The sequence below is a fragment of the Perca fluviatilis genome, chromosome 9, assembly GCF_010015445.1.
Source record: "Perca fluviatilis chromosome 9, GENO_Pfluv_1.0, whole genome shotgun sequence".
Taxonomy (NCBI): domain Eukaryota; kingdom Metazoa; phylum Chordata; class Actinopteri; order Perciformes; family Percidae; genus Perca; species Perca fluviatilis.
The window spans coordinates 27,338,850-27,350,732 of record NC_053120.1 but is presented as its reverse complement, the minus strand read 5'-3'; the positions used below and the strand labels follow the sequence as shown (position 1 = coordinate 27,350,732).

General features: G+C 36.6%; 1 protein-coding gene across 1 annotated transcript; it reads left to right on the top strand.

Annotated features, from left to right (window-relative positions):
• The first annotated feature begins 360 nt into the window (after positions 1-360).
• Positions 361-5,211, top strand: si:ch211-212d10.1 (granzyme B). The gene is made up of 5 exons (XM_039811712.1): positions 361-488; positions 1,417-1,576; positions 1,752-1,884; positions 2,133-2,360; positions 4,418-5,211. The coding sequence occupies exons 1-5, from the start codon at positions 431-433 to the stop codon at positions 4,571-4,573; spliced, it is 735 nt and encodes a 244-aa protein (XP_039667646.1). The 5' UTR covers positions 361-430; the 3' UTR covers positions 4,574-5,211.
• Positions 5,212-11,883: the final 6,672 nt, after the last annotated feature.

Sequence of the window (11,883 nt, the reverse complement as noted above, 5' to 3'; positions counted from 1 at the left end):
TCTTTTTTATGTAAAAAGTGAATTCATAATAGATAGATAATTTGCGAATCAAAGAGTCTACTGTGAAAGGCATTACTTGCCTCACAACATCAGTCTTGACTTAAAAAATGAATCAGTGTTTGTGTCATGGCTGCACATGTTTAAATTCCAGCTCAAATATGTTACATTACATATTGTATATGTAACACACACCGCATCTACTTAATAAAACATTGTCTAAAGAAGTTAGACCTGTACTACGAAAATCTTATGACAAGCATGACAAAGTACTTTGTGTCATGCTCTGGAGGTGACAGACGTCCCCTCATCAAAGCCACATCATTTGCATATGCAGAATACCCACCCTAATACAAGGAAGCATTTAAAGACTGAACCTGTCAGTGATGTGAGCCACTGCTTTTCAGGAGCTCAGCTGGACTGTGATCTCACCATGTCTATCCACTGTCAACTGCTAATACTGATACTTGCTCTGACTCTTGATGGCCAAGGTAAGTTACGAAGCATTTTTACAGCTGTATTCCTTTTTTTATTGAGCTTGTTATGCACAGCACATGAGGAGCTACATTTTTTTTTATTTTATTGTATTGGTTTATTTGATAGGGACCATGCATATTTATGAACATTGTTGTATAAGAAAAACACCATGTAAATATACCAGAATTAGTCAAAATAACTACTTTTCATCTGCAGTCCCTAGGCAGGTGACATAGGACTAACTAATAGAGACAGGCAGTAGTCATACAGCACTCATTCACTATAAATTAAAAGGTACACACAATGGTGACATATACATTGACAAAAACAAACAAACAAAACAAAACTACATGATGACAAAGACATTATTCATCCACTTCTGTAATGCATTCAATTTAACAGTGAAAGTGTATGGGTGATGAAATGTGTGACGGTTAAAAGTGAGTGCATCTCTGGTTTTCTAGAAGCAACTGTTTTAAGTGAGTTTTAAAGGTGTTACATGTATGACACTCTCTTATTGGGAGGGGCAAGCTATTCCAGAGTTTACCTCCTTTTATTGACAATATATTTTGTCCAGAAGTGGTGCATCTAAATGGTATCACACAGTCCCCTTTTGCCATGCAGCGGAGGGGGGTGCAAGATTATGTAACAGTTTATATACCAAACAAGCATACTTGAAATGTTTGAAATTGTCAAAGCTTAAAAATGTATGTCTCTCTAAGATATCGCAATGGTGAAATGACAATGCCTTTTCACCATTTTCCACTTTCCCATTCAAATGAATGAGAAAGCGTGTCCAAACTTTTGACTGATACTGTACATTCCACACTGCAGGACATACAATGCAGCAGGATGGGTCTGTTTATTTCAAAGACATCAATAACATTAATTGCCATCGATGGTCAGTTTAGTTTTGTGAATTCATATATACACATTTATCAGTTCATACAGGGGAAATCATTGGAGGTCAGGAGGCTGTGCCACATAGCAGACCCTACATGGTGCTTTTGGAGCAGCGCATGCAGGATGGTACCAGAAAAAACTGCGGTGGCTTCCTTCTGAATGAGGATTTTGTGATGACTGCAGCCCACTGCCAAGCTAGGTGATGATGATAATGATGATGATGATGATGATGATGATGATTTTAGGCAAATATGTTTAATGATGGCTTTAATGATTTTGACAAATATGCAATTCTCTTAATATTTCTATATTGTGAATAAAATGTATAATTGTATTCTTATATAATTGTTGTGCATATCATTTTGTCATTTCAGTTCTTACACAGTCTTACTAGGACTTCACAATTTCCATAACAGTAATGAATTACAGCGTATATCTGTGGAGCAAGCATTTCCACATAAAGACTACAATAAAATTGATTTGAACAATGACATCATGCTTCTCAAGGTAAGTCAATTCTCCCAGTTTGAGCCAAAAATTAGCTTTGGTCTATTTTAGTAATTACTTATGTTTCTCATAATGTTATTTGCAAATGCTATGCATTATTAAAGAGTAGGCTTGAAATACTTCATGTATGCATATCACTGAACATTAACTTATCAGGAAATATATTAGACAACAGGCAAATGTGAGCACCTGAATTTATATTTCAGCTTCGTTATGTGTATTTTTTCTCTCTCTCCCTGTTCCTCAAGTTGAGCTCCAAGGCAAAATTTAGCAAAAATGTGCAACCCATTGCTCTCGCAGGCCGAGGTGATGGCTCTCTGCCAAAATCATGTATAGTGTCCGGCTGGGGAAGAACAGACGAGAACATACCTAATATGTCTGTTGTACTCATGGAAGCCAATGTAACACTGATTGACAGTAAGCAGTGTCCTACTAACAACGTGTACTGCTCTAAGGGAGTAACTGGACCTGGTAAGGTACGTATTTTTAGAACGTATAATTGGTAGGGGTGGCACGGTTCACAAAACCCACGGTTCGGTTCGTATCACGGTTTTAGGGTCACGGTTTTCGGTTCTGTACGGTTCTTGTGGTTATTTTTTCTTTTAATCTTTAACACTCCAGAAATATACTTTAGCATAGATATATAGCTTAATTATCCACAATGTAGGATACAGTATTAAAAAATAGTTATATCGTGTAATCATGCACAAACTGAATTTGACTTGACTTTAAGCACATCATTGGGACCATCTCTGAGGAAAGCCAGATGAGATTTTGATACAGCAAGAGGGAAGACATTAATGTTTTCAACATGCTTTTCATTTATTTGGCAAAAAAAGGAGAATGTGTATTGCTATCTACAGGAACTTATGTGCCTTTTTAGCACACAAAGATTGAAATATTACAGAATATCAATTGAAATAACTTAGCATTTTAGCATTTATGGTCTTGGTGAATACTCAATTCTGATTGGCTGCAAGGTGTCCATAAAAAAATGATGTAGGACACCTACTAAAGGAGTTCCGGTGAAACTGACTGTTTACTGTTCTAAATGAATGCGCTACATGAAAACAAAAATGCAAATGTTGATGTGTTATTTCCAACTCATCCTCTGAACACCACGGGATGTCCGCTAAAACACAAGCTGCAAGAAGTAAGTTATACTCAAGGGGGTAAGCTTCGCTTCAGAACACGAACCTCCGATGGCGCCATTTTGTTGCTACAAAGGTATCACCTCCTGTTAGCATTCCACTGACCGCCATTTTTTTTTTACGTCACTTGACTGCGAATAACTTTACATCTGAAGCGTTTAAAGACTCTATTTGTCCATTGTTTAGTTCTAAAGAAACACGACAACGTATAAAAGGCTCCATTACCTTGTACCTCACGTTATGGCTCCGTAGCAGACGTTTTTGTAAAAATAGGCTAACGATTGTGTCATAACCACGTGACTTACTGTCGCACATTAGAGGAATTACCGTATAGTACAGGAGAAGCTCGCAGGCAGTTTCGACTTACATTAGCTGTTTTAGGTTTAATTACTAATGTTAACTAGCATGTTAGTTAGCAATAATTAGCCTGTGCTTATGTTATCTCCTTACATATAGCTACACTCTCCATCTCTGTAAGATTGGGAATGATTGAGATTTCTCTTGGCACAGCTACCAGAAGACTTACAACTTTCAGACAGGTTGCTCACATCACATTTACGTTGTCTCTCTCAGTTGGAGGCTGCGCAGTAAAGCAAGAGATCACCGGAAAAGTGCTTCTAATAGCCTTCACTGGTCTCCGTCCAGAGCAACGGGGTCTATTGGTCCATTATATGTCAATGGTTATACTGCCCCTCTGAACTGACTTTGTTTCACAGCGAATAACGTTCGCTGTTCAGGTCGCTACTTCAGGCTGCGGCCGACAGTAACGTTACACATCGCGGATAAAATTGTTCGTAAAAGTCGTCAATGACATGGCTGGATAGCCAGCTTGTCTTGTTTTTCAACATACTGTCAAATTATTTTTACTGATTGCCAACTGTACACAATGTTATTGACTTTGGATCTTGCTAGCATAGCGTTAGCTTTCTGGCTCGTAGCTAAGCTGAAGGGTTCTACGAGCCGAGCGGACTATAAATATCTTTCTTATTTCCTGGAGGAGTGAACGTTTGCATTGCATAAGAACCTTATACGACGCTGGCGCATCCTCCAACTCCGGGCAGCCTTCCTTATCTCTCCCACTTGCCATTTCTACACGTGACATGACCTGCAGCACTCCACACTACATTTTTACTGTCTATGTCCACACCTCTTCTTTCACGCAAAAGGGAAATAGACTGTCTAAGGTCACATACTGGCACGAGGCTACATTGCGCATGCCATGAACTGTCGAACCGTGCGACGCACACTCACTCCGAACCGAGACAAGCGAACCGAGCGGTTCAGATGTTTTTTCATGAACTGTGCCACCCCTAATAATTGAACAGACAAACCTTGGTCAACAATGTAAATTAATTGACTGCATACTGTGTATGTACTTCCAGGGAGACTCTGGAGGTCCACTGGTCTGTGGAGATAGGAAGGCGTACGGTGTGGTGTCCCATGACTTTCGACCAGAATCAGGTGGCCCGGTAATCCATTGTTTCGCTAAGATTCCTGATTACAGAAGCTGGATCCAATTGACCATGACAAATGCATGAACAAGCTTTGAAATGATCAAATCACAAGATTTGAATTTACTGTTTGTATAACACTGGAGAGCTGATAATTGAGATGCTAATATCACAACCTATTCCATAGCCATGACACTGTCAGACCAAAGAACTTGCTTGCTTTACACAGATTTATTTAAAATGTGCTTTACTTTGACGTTACCACATTATACAAATTACATTTCTGTATGAGAAGTGAAAATATATTAATGTGATTTGTTTCATTTAAATGACATGTTTTAGATTTTTATGGTACAGTTATTTTCTTCTGTTGCAGGGGGCTAGCAACTGACAATAAAAAAAATGGTGAATAAACTTCAGAATATAAGCAAATTTAAACCAAGCACATGCAGGTATTTTTATTACTAGACTTTAACAAACATGGCACACAAATTAAGTATGTCTTATCCAATCTGAAAAACAAGAGTAGACTCAATGATGATTGATGTAATTAAATATTTTAGTAATACATATCTTAAAATATTAGACCCTGTCATCCTGCTCTTAAATACAACATTATCTACATTATTACTGCTTTGTGCATCTTCTTTTTGAACACAGGATCTGATCAGTTTTGTGTACCGTCTTTTTAAACAATAAACTGTTGTTCTCTCAGTGCCACTATACACGTCTCTGTTTGAGAGTAAATTAAATCAAGAAAAAGACAACACTTCCTCCTAGTGAACAAAGTGTATCCATGCAGCAAGAGGTCCACTTCTTGTAGTCAGAGCTGAAACTCTCCTCATTTTTAAGCTCTAAAACAGACCCTTCGCTTTCCACTTCGCTTTTTTGTTTCCAATTTTCAAGCATTAAATCAAGCTTCCATGCTTTATCAACACTCCAGATTTAGCTAGAAAATTCATTAACCATACAAATGTAAATCTTGCTATAAAAAAAAAAAGCCCTCAGAGAACAAATAATCAAATTATTCTTAGATTGTCTTTTTTCCATTAAATTTTGTGATTTCAGGTCTTACACACGTCTTACTAGGGTTTCACAATGTCCATAACATTAATGGAATACAGAGACAACTGTTGAACTACTGTCATGCTGCACTGAATAAACTGATTTTCAAAATGATATAATGTTTCTTAAAGTGATGGTTCGGAATAATTTCACCCTAGGGTCCTTTGCACCATGACCTCGAGCCAAACACCCCCCCAGAAGCTTTTTTCACCTGGGTCGAACATTGGGAGAGTTAGCGTAGAGTAGCGTTATCAGCTGAATAGCTTAGCGCAGGGGCTAATGGATCCGAAGTGTCTCTTAACATTACCCCACTAATAATGCCCGAAATGATACCAAACTTCTACACTAGTACAAATAGGTTATGTACTCATAAAACGATGAATTGGAAAGTTTGTAAGTACACCAGAAGTTTATGAACATTTGCCTGCTCTCTTCTGCTAGCTGCTGCTGCTGCTACCTGCAGTAAGCCGAGTGCTTAGGGCCGTCTACAAATTACAACACCGAAAAGAGATGCAACAAAAATATTTATTAATTTAACTTTTTTTTTTTTAAGTAAGTGCTGTAGTATAACTAGCAGTATACACGTAATAATTGAGGTAAGTTTGGAGACATTACCTTATTTAATCATTAAATTAATAAATATTTTTGTTGCATCTCTTCTTGTTGTTATTAGACGCTTAAGCACTCTTTTTTTCTTTTCGCGGAGGAACAGCAACAACAACAAAAAAAAAAAAAAAAAAAAAAAATTTTTTTTTTTTTTTTTTTTTTTTTTTTTTTTTTTTTTTTTTTTTTTTTTTTTTTTTTTTTTTTTTTTTTTTTTTTTTTTTTCATTTCGGCATTATTAGTGGGGTAATGTTAAGAGACACTTCGGATCCATTAGCCCCTGCGCTAACCTATTCAGCTGATAACGCTACGCAATGCTAACTCTCCCAATGTTCGACCCAGGTGAAAAAAGCTTCTGGGGGGGTGTTTGGCTCGAGGTCATGGTGCAAAGGACCCTAGGGTGAAATTACTCCGAACCATCACTTTAAGTTATGAACATTCTTGCAATTAAAAGCAAATTGTAGCTTTTGTTTATATTTGTTTCTCATTATGTTAGCAAATGCTCTATTGAATGTGTTGATCAACAGGAGCATTAAAATACTTTACAGATTAACTCATGGAAGTCAATGTCAGACCATAGTGAGAAGTGTGAAAAGTGCAAATACTGCCTTGAGGGAGAAACTGGACCTGGTACGGTAGCATAAAATGGACAAACAAACATTGGTCAACAATGATAACTAATTGACTGTTGTTGAAGCAATCACTACATACTGCACTTCCAGGGAGATGGTGGTATTCCACTGGTCTGTGAAGATGGGAAGGTGTACGGATTGATGTCCCACGACTTCTATTCCCACTTAGGTGGCCCGGAAATCAAATGTTATACCAAAATTCCCGACTACAGAATCTGGATCTATTCAACTATAGAAAATGCTTTGAAAAGCTCTGATACATGTAAGATATGGTTGATAAAACCATAACAACTTGACAATTAACAAGCCAATCATGGCATACAGATTAAGTACGGCTTCAAATCAGAAATTTAAGTGTAGACTCAATGCTGTTTAATGTAGTATATCTATTTATAAGAGGTATAAGTTAATTTTGTTGAGTAAAATGAGGTAAAGTTTAAGTATAGTTCCCCAAGTATACCTTTTGTAGTAAGCACAGTATACTACTATACATGTACTAGTAGTAGTATACGTGTACTAAATTGGCCTACTTTTTAGTTTATAAATGTATACTTTTTAGTTTAATTTAATTGTAACATAAGTGAACATTGAGTACACAACTCGATTACATCAAAGTTTTTTTTGTTCTGCAGCAATACTAGAAGTAAACATACAGATATACTGTTAGTTTACTTGTTATATACTTGTAGCCGACTTAATTTATAAAGTATACTTTTAAGCAGGGGTTAAAGTAAAGAGTATAGTAAAGAGAGAATGGGAGAAGGAAGTTTGTGTGAGGTGGACCTGGTCACCACAGACCCAAATCTTCTCAGCTGTTGAACTACTGTCATGCTGCACTGTCTCTTCATTTGGCACATGTTTGGCACATTGTATGGGTCACTTCTTATATCATAACAAGGTAGCCTACAATGTGTAATCAAGTGATGACTGATTAACAGTAATGTAGCCTAAATGCTAAATGCCCTAATACCTGTTGATACTACAACAATGCAGAGTATAGGCTCTTAACCTTGCAGTTTTGCACATATCATGTAAGACTCAATTTCTCCATTTCTTTGCACAAAACTCTCCAGAAAGTGCCATTTAACGGTTTATTTTTCAAATTGTTTTCCGGGGGGGCATACCCCTGGACCCCCCTAGGGAGAGCCCCACCACATAACAAATCCCAATTTAACCCCTGCTTTTAAGTATATCTTTAAGTATATCTTTTAAGTATACTTTAAGTGTAACATAAGTGAACTTTGAGTACACAACTAGTTTACATCCAAGTTTTACTGCAACTATACTACAAGTGAACATATAGGTATACTGTAGTTGTACTACTTTAATACTTCTGAACTAACTTGGGCCACTTTTTAGTTTATAAAAGTATACTTTTAAGATACAAGTGAACTTATATGTATACTGTTTGTTTACTAGATATATATACTTCGAGCCCACCTCATTAATTAATTGAAAGTGTTAATTGAAATATACCGCAAGTAAATTAATACAGTTTTTTTAGCACACACTATCAGAAATGAAATGCTGTATCAACTTAAATTAGTTATGTCAACCGGTCCCACAAAAGTCGCTTGAATAAATGGGAAAAACGACTAGGCAATTAATAATTACTACATGCTGTGAAGCAAATCTCACCAAACTGTACAGATGACTGAATCCTATTTGTTCTTATGTGAGTGAGTCAGATTAATCAACAACACTACCTACCTGTGAACAGAGAGAACGATGCAGCCAGAAGAGGTCCACTTCTTGTCACACCTGAAAACTCTCCTCTCATTTATAAGCTCCAAACCTAATCAAGCCTGTGCCTGTTGTTTAACAGAACCTTTGCATTTCCCTTTCCAATTATACAAGCACATTTTATTTCCAATTATTATATTGTTTAATAATTAAATCAGGCCACCATGCTCTATTAAAGGACAAATCCAGGACAAGATGCGGGCGCCATCTTGGGAAAACAGTCATGACCAGTCGAACGACAAACGCCGTGCAACCAGTAACCAGTAACATAGCTCAAGCACAGTGTTCTATGTTCGACTGGTCATGACTGTTTTCCCAAGATGGTGCCTGCCTGTATACGTAAAAGGTACTGTCTTACTAAACTGTCTTTTTAATAAACTGTCTGTACACTTACAAAGTTCTCAATGCTGTGGTTTACATGTAGGGACCCTCATTATGCTACCGTGGAAGTGTGGTGCTTTTTTGAGCCTTGTTAGTGGTATAGAAATAGCAATTTCTTTTTTACCCGTGCCCCAACGACTAGCGTTATAAGTAATTAGCAGTTTGCAATAAAACCATAGGCTGTTAACAACGCATCCGGTTTCTGCAAATGCGGAAGTGCCTTAAACCTGCATTCTATCTGAATTCCAGCAGAGGGCGACACGTGCGGTTGCAAAAGGAGGTCGGTTTTATGTAGAAGTCTATGAGAAAGTGACCCACTTCTCACTTGATTTATTACCTCAGTAAACATTTTCATAATGAGTTTATGGTCTCAATCGCTAGTTTTAAGTCTTCTGCAACACAGAATGATGTTAATTTGTTAAATTATGGTCTCATTGATTTTAAAATGAGACCATGTGGGGTGTTTTAGGGTGTGGCTATGATGTGATTGCCAGTGAAAGTGTGTAACGTAACGTAGAGTGTAAGCAGCTCCTCCCTCACTCCTCCCTCTCGTCTAAAATTGTCACATCCACAACCAGGATGGCTGCGCCCTTTAACGGCAAACTTGACGACGGATAGCAGATCTCCACAAACCAATGGGTGACATCACACATGCGCTGTCCATTAATATACAGTCGGCAATATATGGATAAAATATATATATAAATATGGACAATATATGGATAAAACTGGTCACATTCGATTAGCATGAAAACAACTCCCAGAGAACGGTCGACTCGGTACACGTGTTATTAACCCCTAGGTTCATTTTGCGCCGGATTTGTCCTTTAACACTCCATATTTAGCTGGAGAATTCTTTAACCATACAAACGTAAATGTTTCTATAAAGAAAACAAATCACGTTGTACTGTCAGAATACTTGTGCCGAGACAAATGCAAAGGCAGAATAGACCTGCTGTTGGTCATTAGTGATGTTTGTCATCCATACCAGTGTTACATCAAAATTACACTCAACAGAAAGAAAGAATTCAACACTGAGTGGTGCAGATATATGGGATAGGCAGCGGTTTTCCGGGCTAACAGAGGTCCACCGAGCCTGCTGATACTGTCTCATTATGGAGGAGAGGAAATAAAATGGCTTACTCAGACTACATAGAAAGATGGGAGTTTTCACAGAGATATGCTTCTACTTAACACTTTTGTAGGTTGCCACCTGCTTATGGAAGCAAGACACCGTGCTCTGAAAAACAAAATAATTGTGGATCAGTTATATCCAGTTAAGTTCACTGTGAGCTTAGACCTATTATAACAGTCACCATCTCTCTCGCTAGTCAGTCAGAGATTTCAATTAGCTCACAAGTGGAAGAAACCTTTTCATTTTGGTTACTGTAGGATTGTGTCTGCAGCACCTCCAGCAACATGAGCATATTAGTGACAGTATTTACACATGCTCATTGTTTATGTATGTATGTATGTTATGTATATATAAACACACACACACACACACACACATATATGTATATATATATATATATATATATATATATATATATATATATATATATATATATATATATATATGTACACTACCGGTCAAAAGTTTGGGGTCGCTTAGAAATTTCCATTCCACTCCCTTACAGACAGAATGCCATCTGAGATCAGTTGCATTGATTTTTTAATCAGGGCAGCAGTTTTCATATTACATTATGTGCTTAAATAATTGCAAAATGGTTCTCGACTGTTGTAGAAAGAAGTGGCTGATCTTTAATGCAATATCTACACTGCCCATCATCAGCAACCATTCATCCAATGTTCCAAAGGCACATTCTGTTTACTAATCTGATATAATTTTAAAAGGCTAACTGAGAAAACATTGGAGAACCTTTTTGCAATTATGCAAGCACATAATGTAATCTGAAAACTACTGCCCTGGATAAAAAAAAACAATGCAACTGATCTCAGCTGGTATTCTGTCTACAATGGAGTGGAATGGAAATTTCTAAGTGACCCCAAATCTTTGACCGGTAGTGTGTATATATATATATATATATATATATATATATATATATATATATATATATATATATATATATATATATATATATATATATATATATATATATCAAGACATAATTACCCGTACTGATGAAGTGAAAACCCTATTTGAAAGGTTTTACAACTTCAAAAATATCTTATTTACATTAGCAAGCAAATAACCAAGCAATCACTATAAACAAATGTTGAAGCCCCTTTCCTTAAACGTAATTTTCTTTCTAAAGCTCCACTCCCACTTTTAATAAAACAGGCTGGTGGTTGTCAGCAATATAAGAAAACAAGTATTTGTTATTCATATTCATTCTAACTCCAATACTATATATTTTAGCTTTGCACAATTTTATGTCTTACTCTCTCTTTTTTTTCTTTCTTTTTTTTACTTATGTGATTTTCTTTTTGATACATATTCAATGAGCATTGTTGGAGGGAGCCTGACAGTTATTGTTTTTATTGCCAACAACTGTTTGTCTGTAATTGTTGTGCACATGAATTAAAGAACTTGAAACTTGAATTTAAAATTTAATTGGACAGAAGTATTGCCCCTGACCATGATAGAAACAATGGCTAGTCATTTAGATATAAGTCTATATCTCACAAACAAACCTGTATTACATCCCAAATGCACTACGGTCTAAATACATTATGAATATCATTAGTTTTTCAAAAATAAAATTCATCAATATAATCCAATAGTGTTTATAAACCACATGTACCATACCATATGTACTTAATTAAACATTGTCTAATAACGTTATACCAGTACTATGAAAATCTAACTTCTGTCATGCTCTGGACAGACAGATATACGTCCTCTCATCAAAGCCACATTATTTGCATATGCAGACGACCCACCCTAATACAAGGAAGCATTTAAAGACTGAACCTGTCAGTGATGTGAGCCACTGCTTTTCAGGAGCT

Bases quoted from the DNA above. Each gene is read 5' to 3' on its own strand.
- si:ch211-212d10.1 (XM_039811712.1), top strand. From the start codon at position 431: ATGTCTATCCACTGTCAACTGCTAATACTGATACTTGCTCTGACTCTT. The intron at 489-1,416 runs GTAAGTTACGAA...CACATTTATCAG, and splicing joins TCTGACTCTTGATGGCCAAG to TTCATACAGGGGAAATCATT. The intron at 1,885-2,132 runs GTAAGTCAATTC...CTGTTCCTCAAG, and splicing joins ATGACATCATGCTTCTCAAG to TTGAGCTCCAAGGCAAAATT.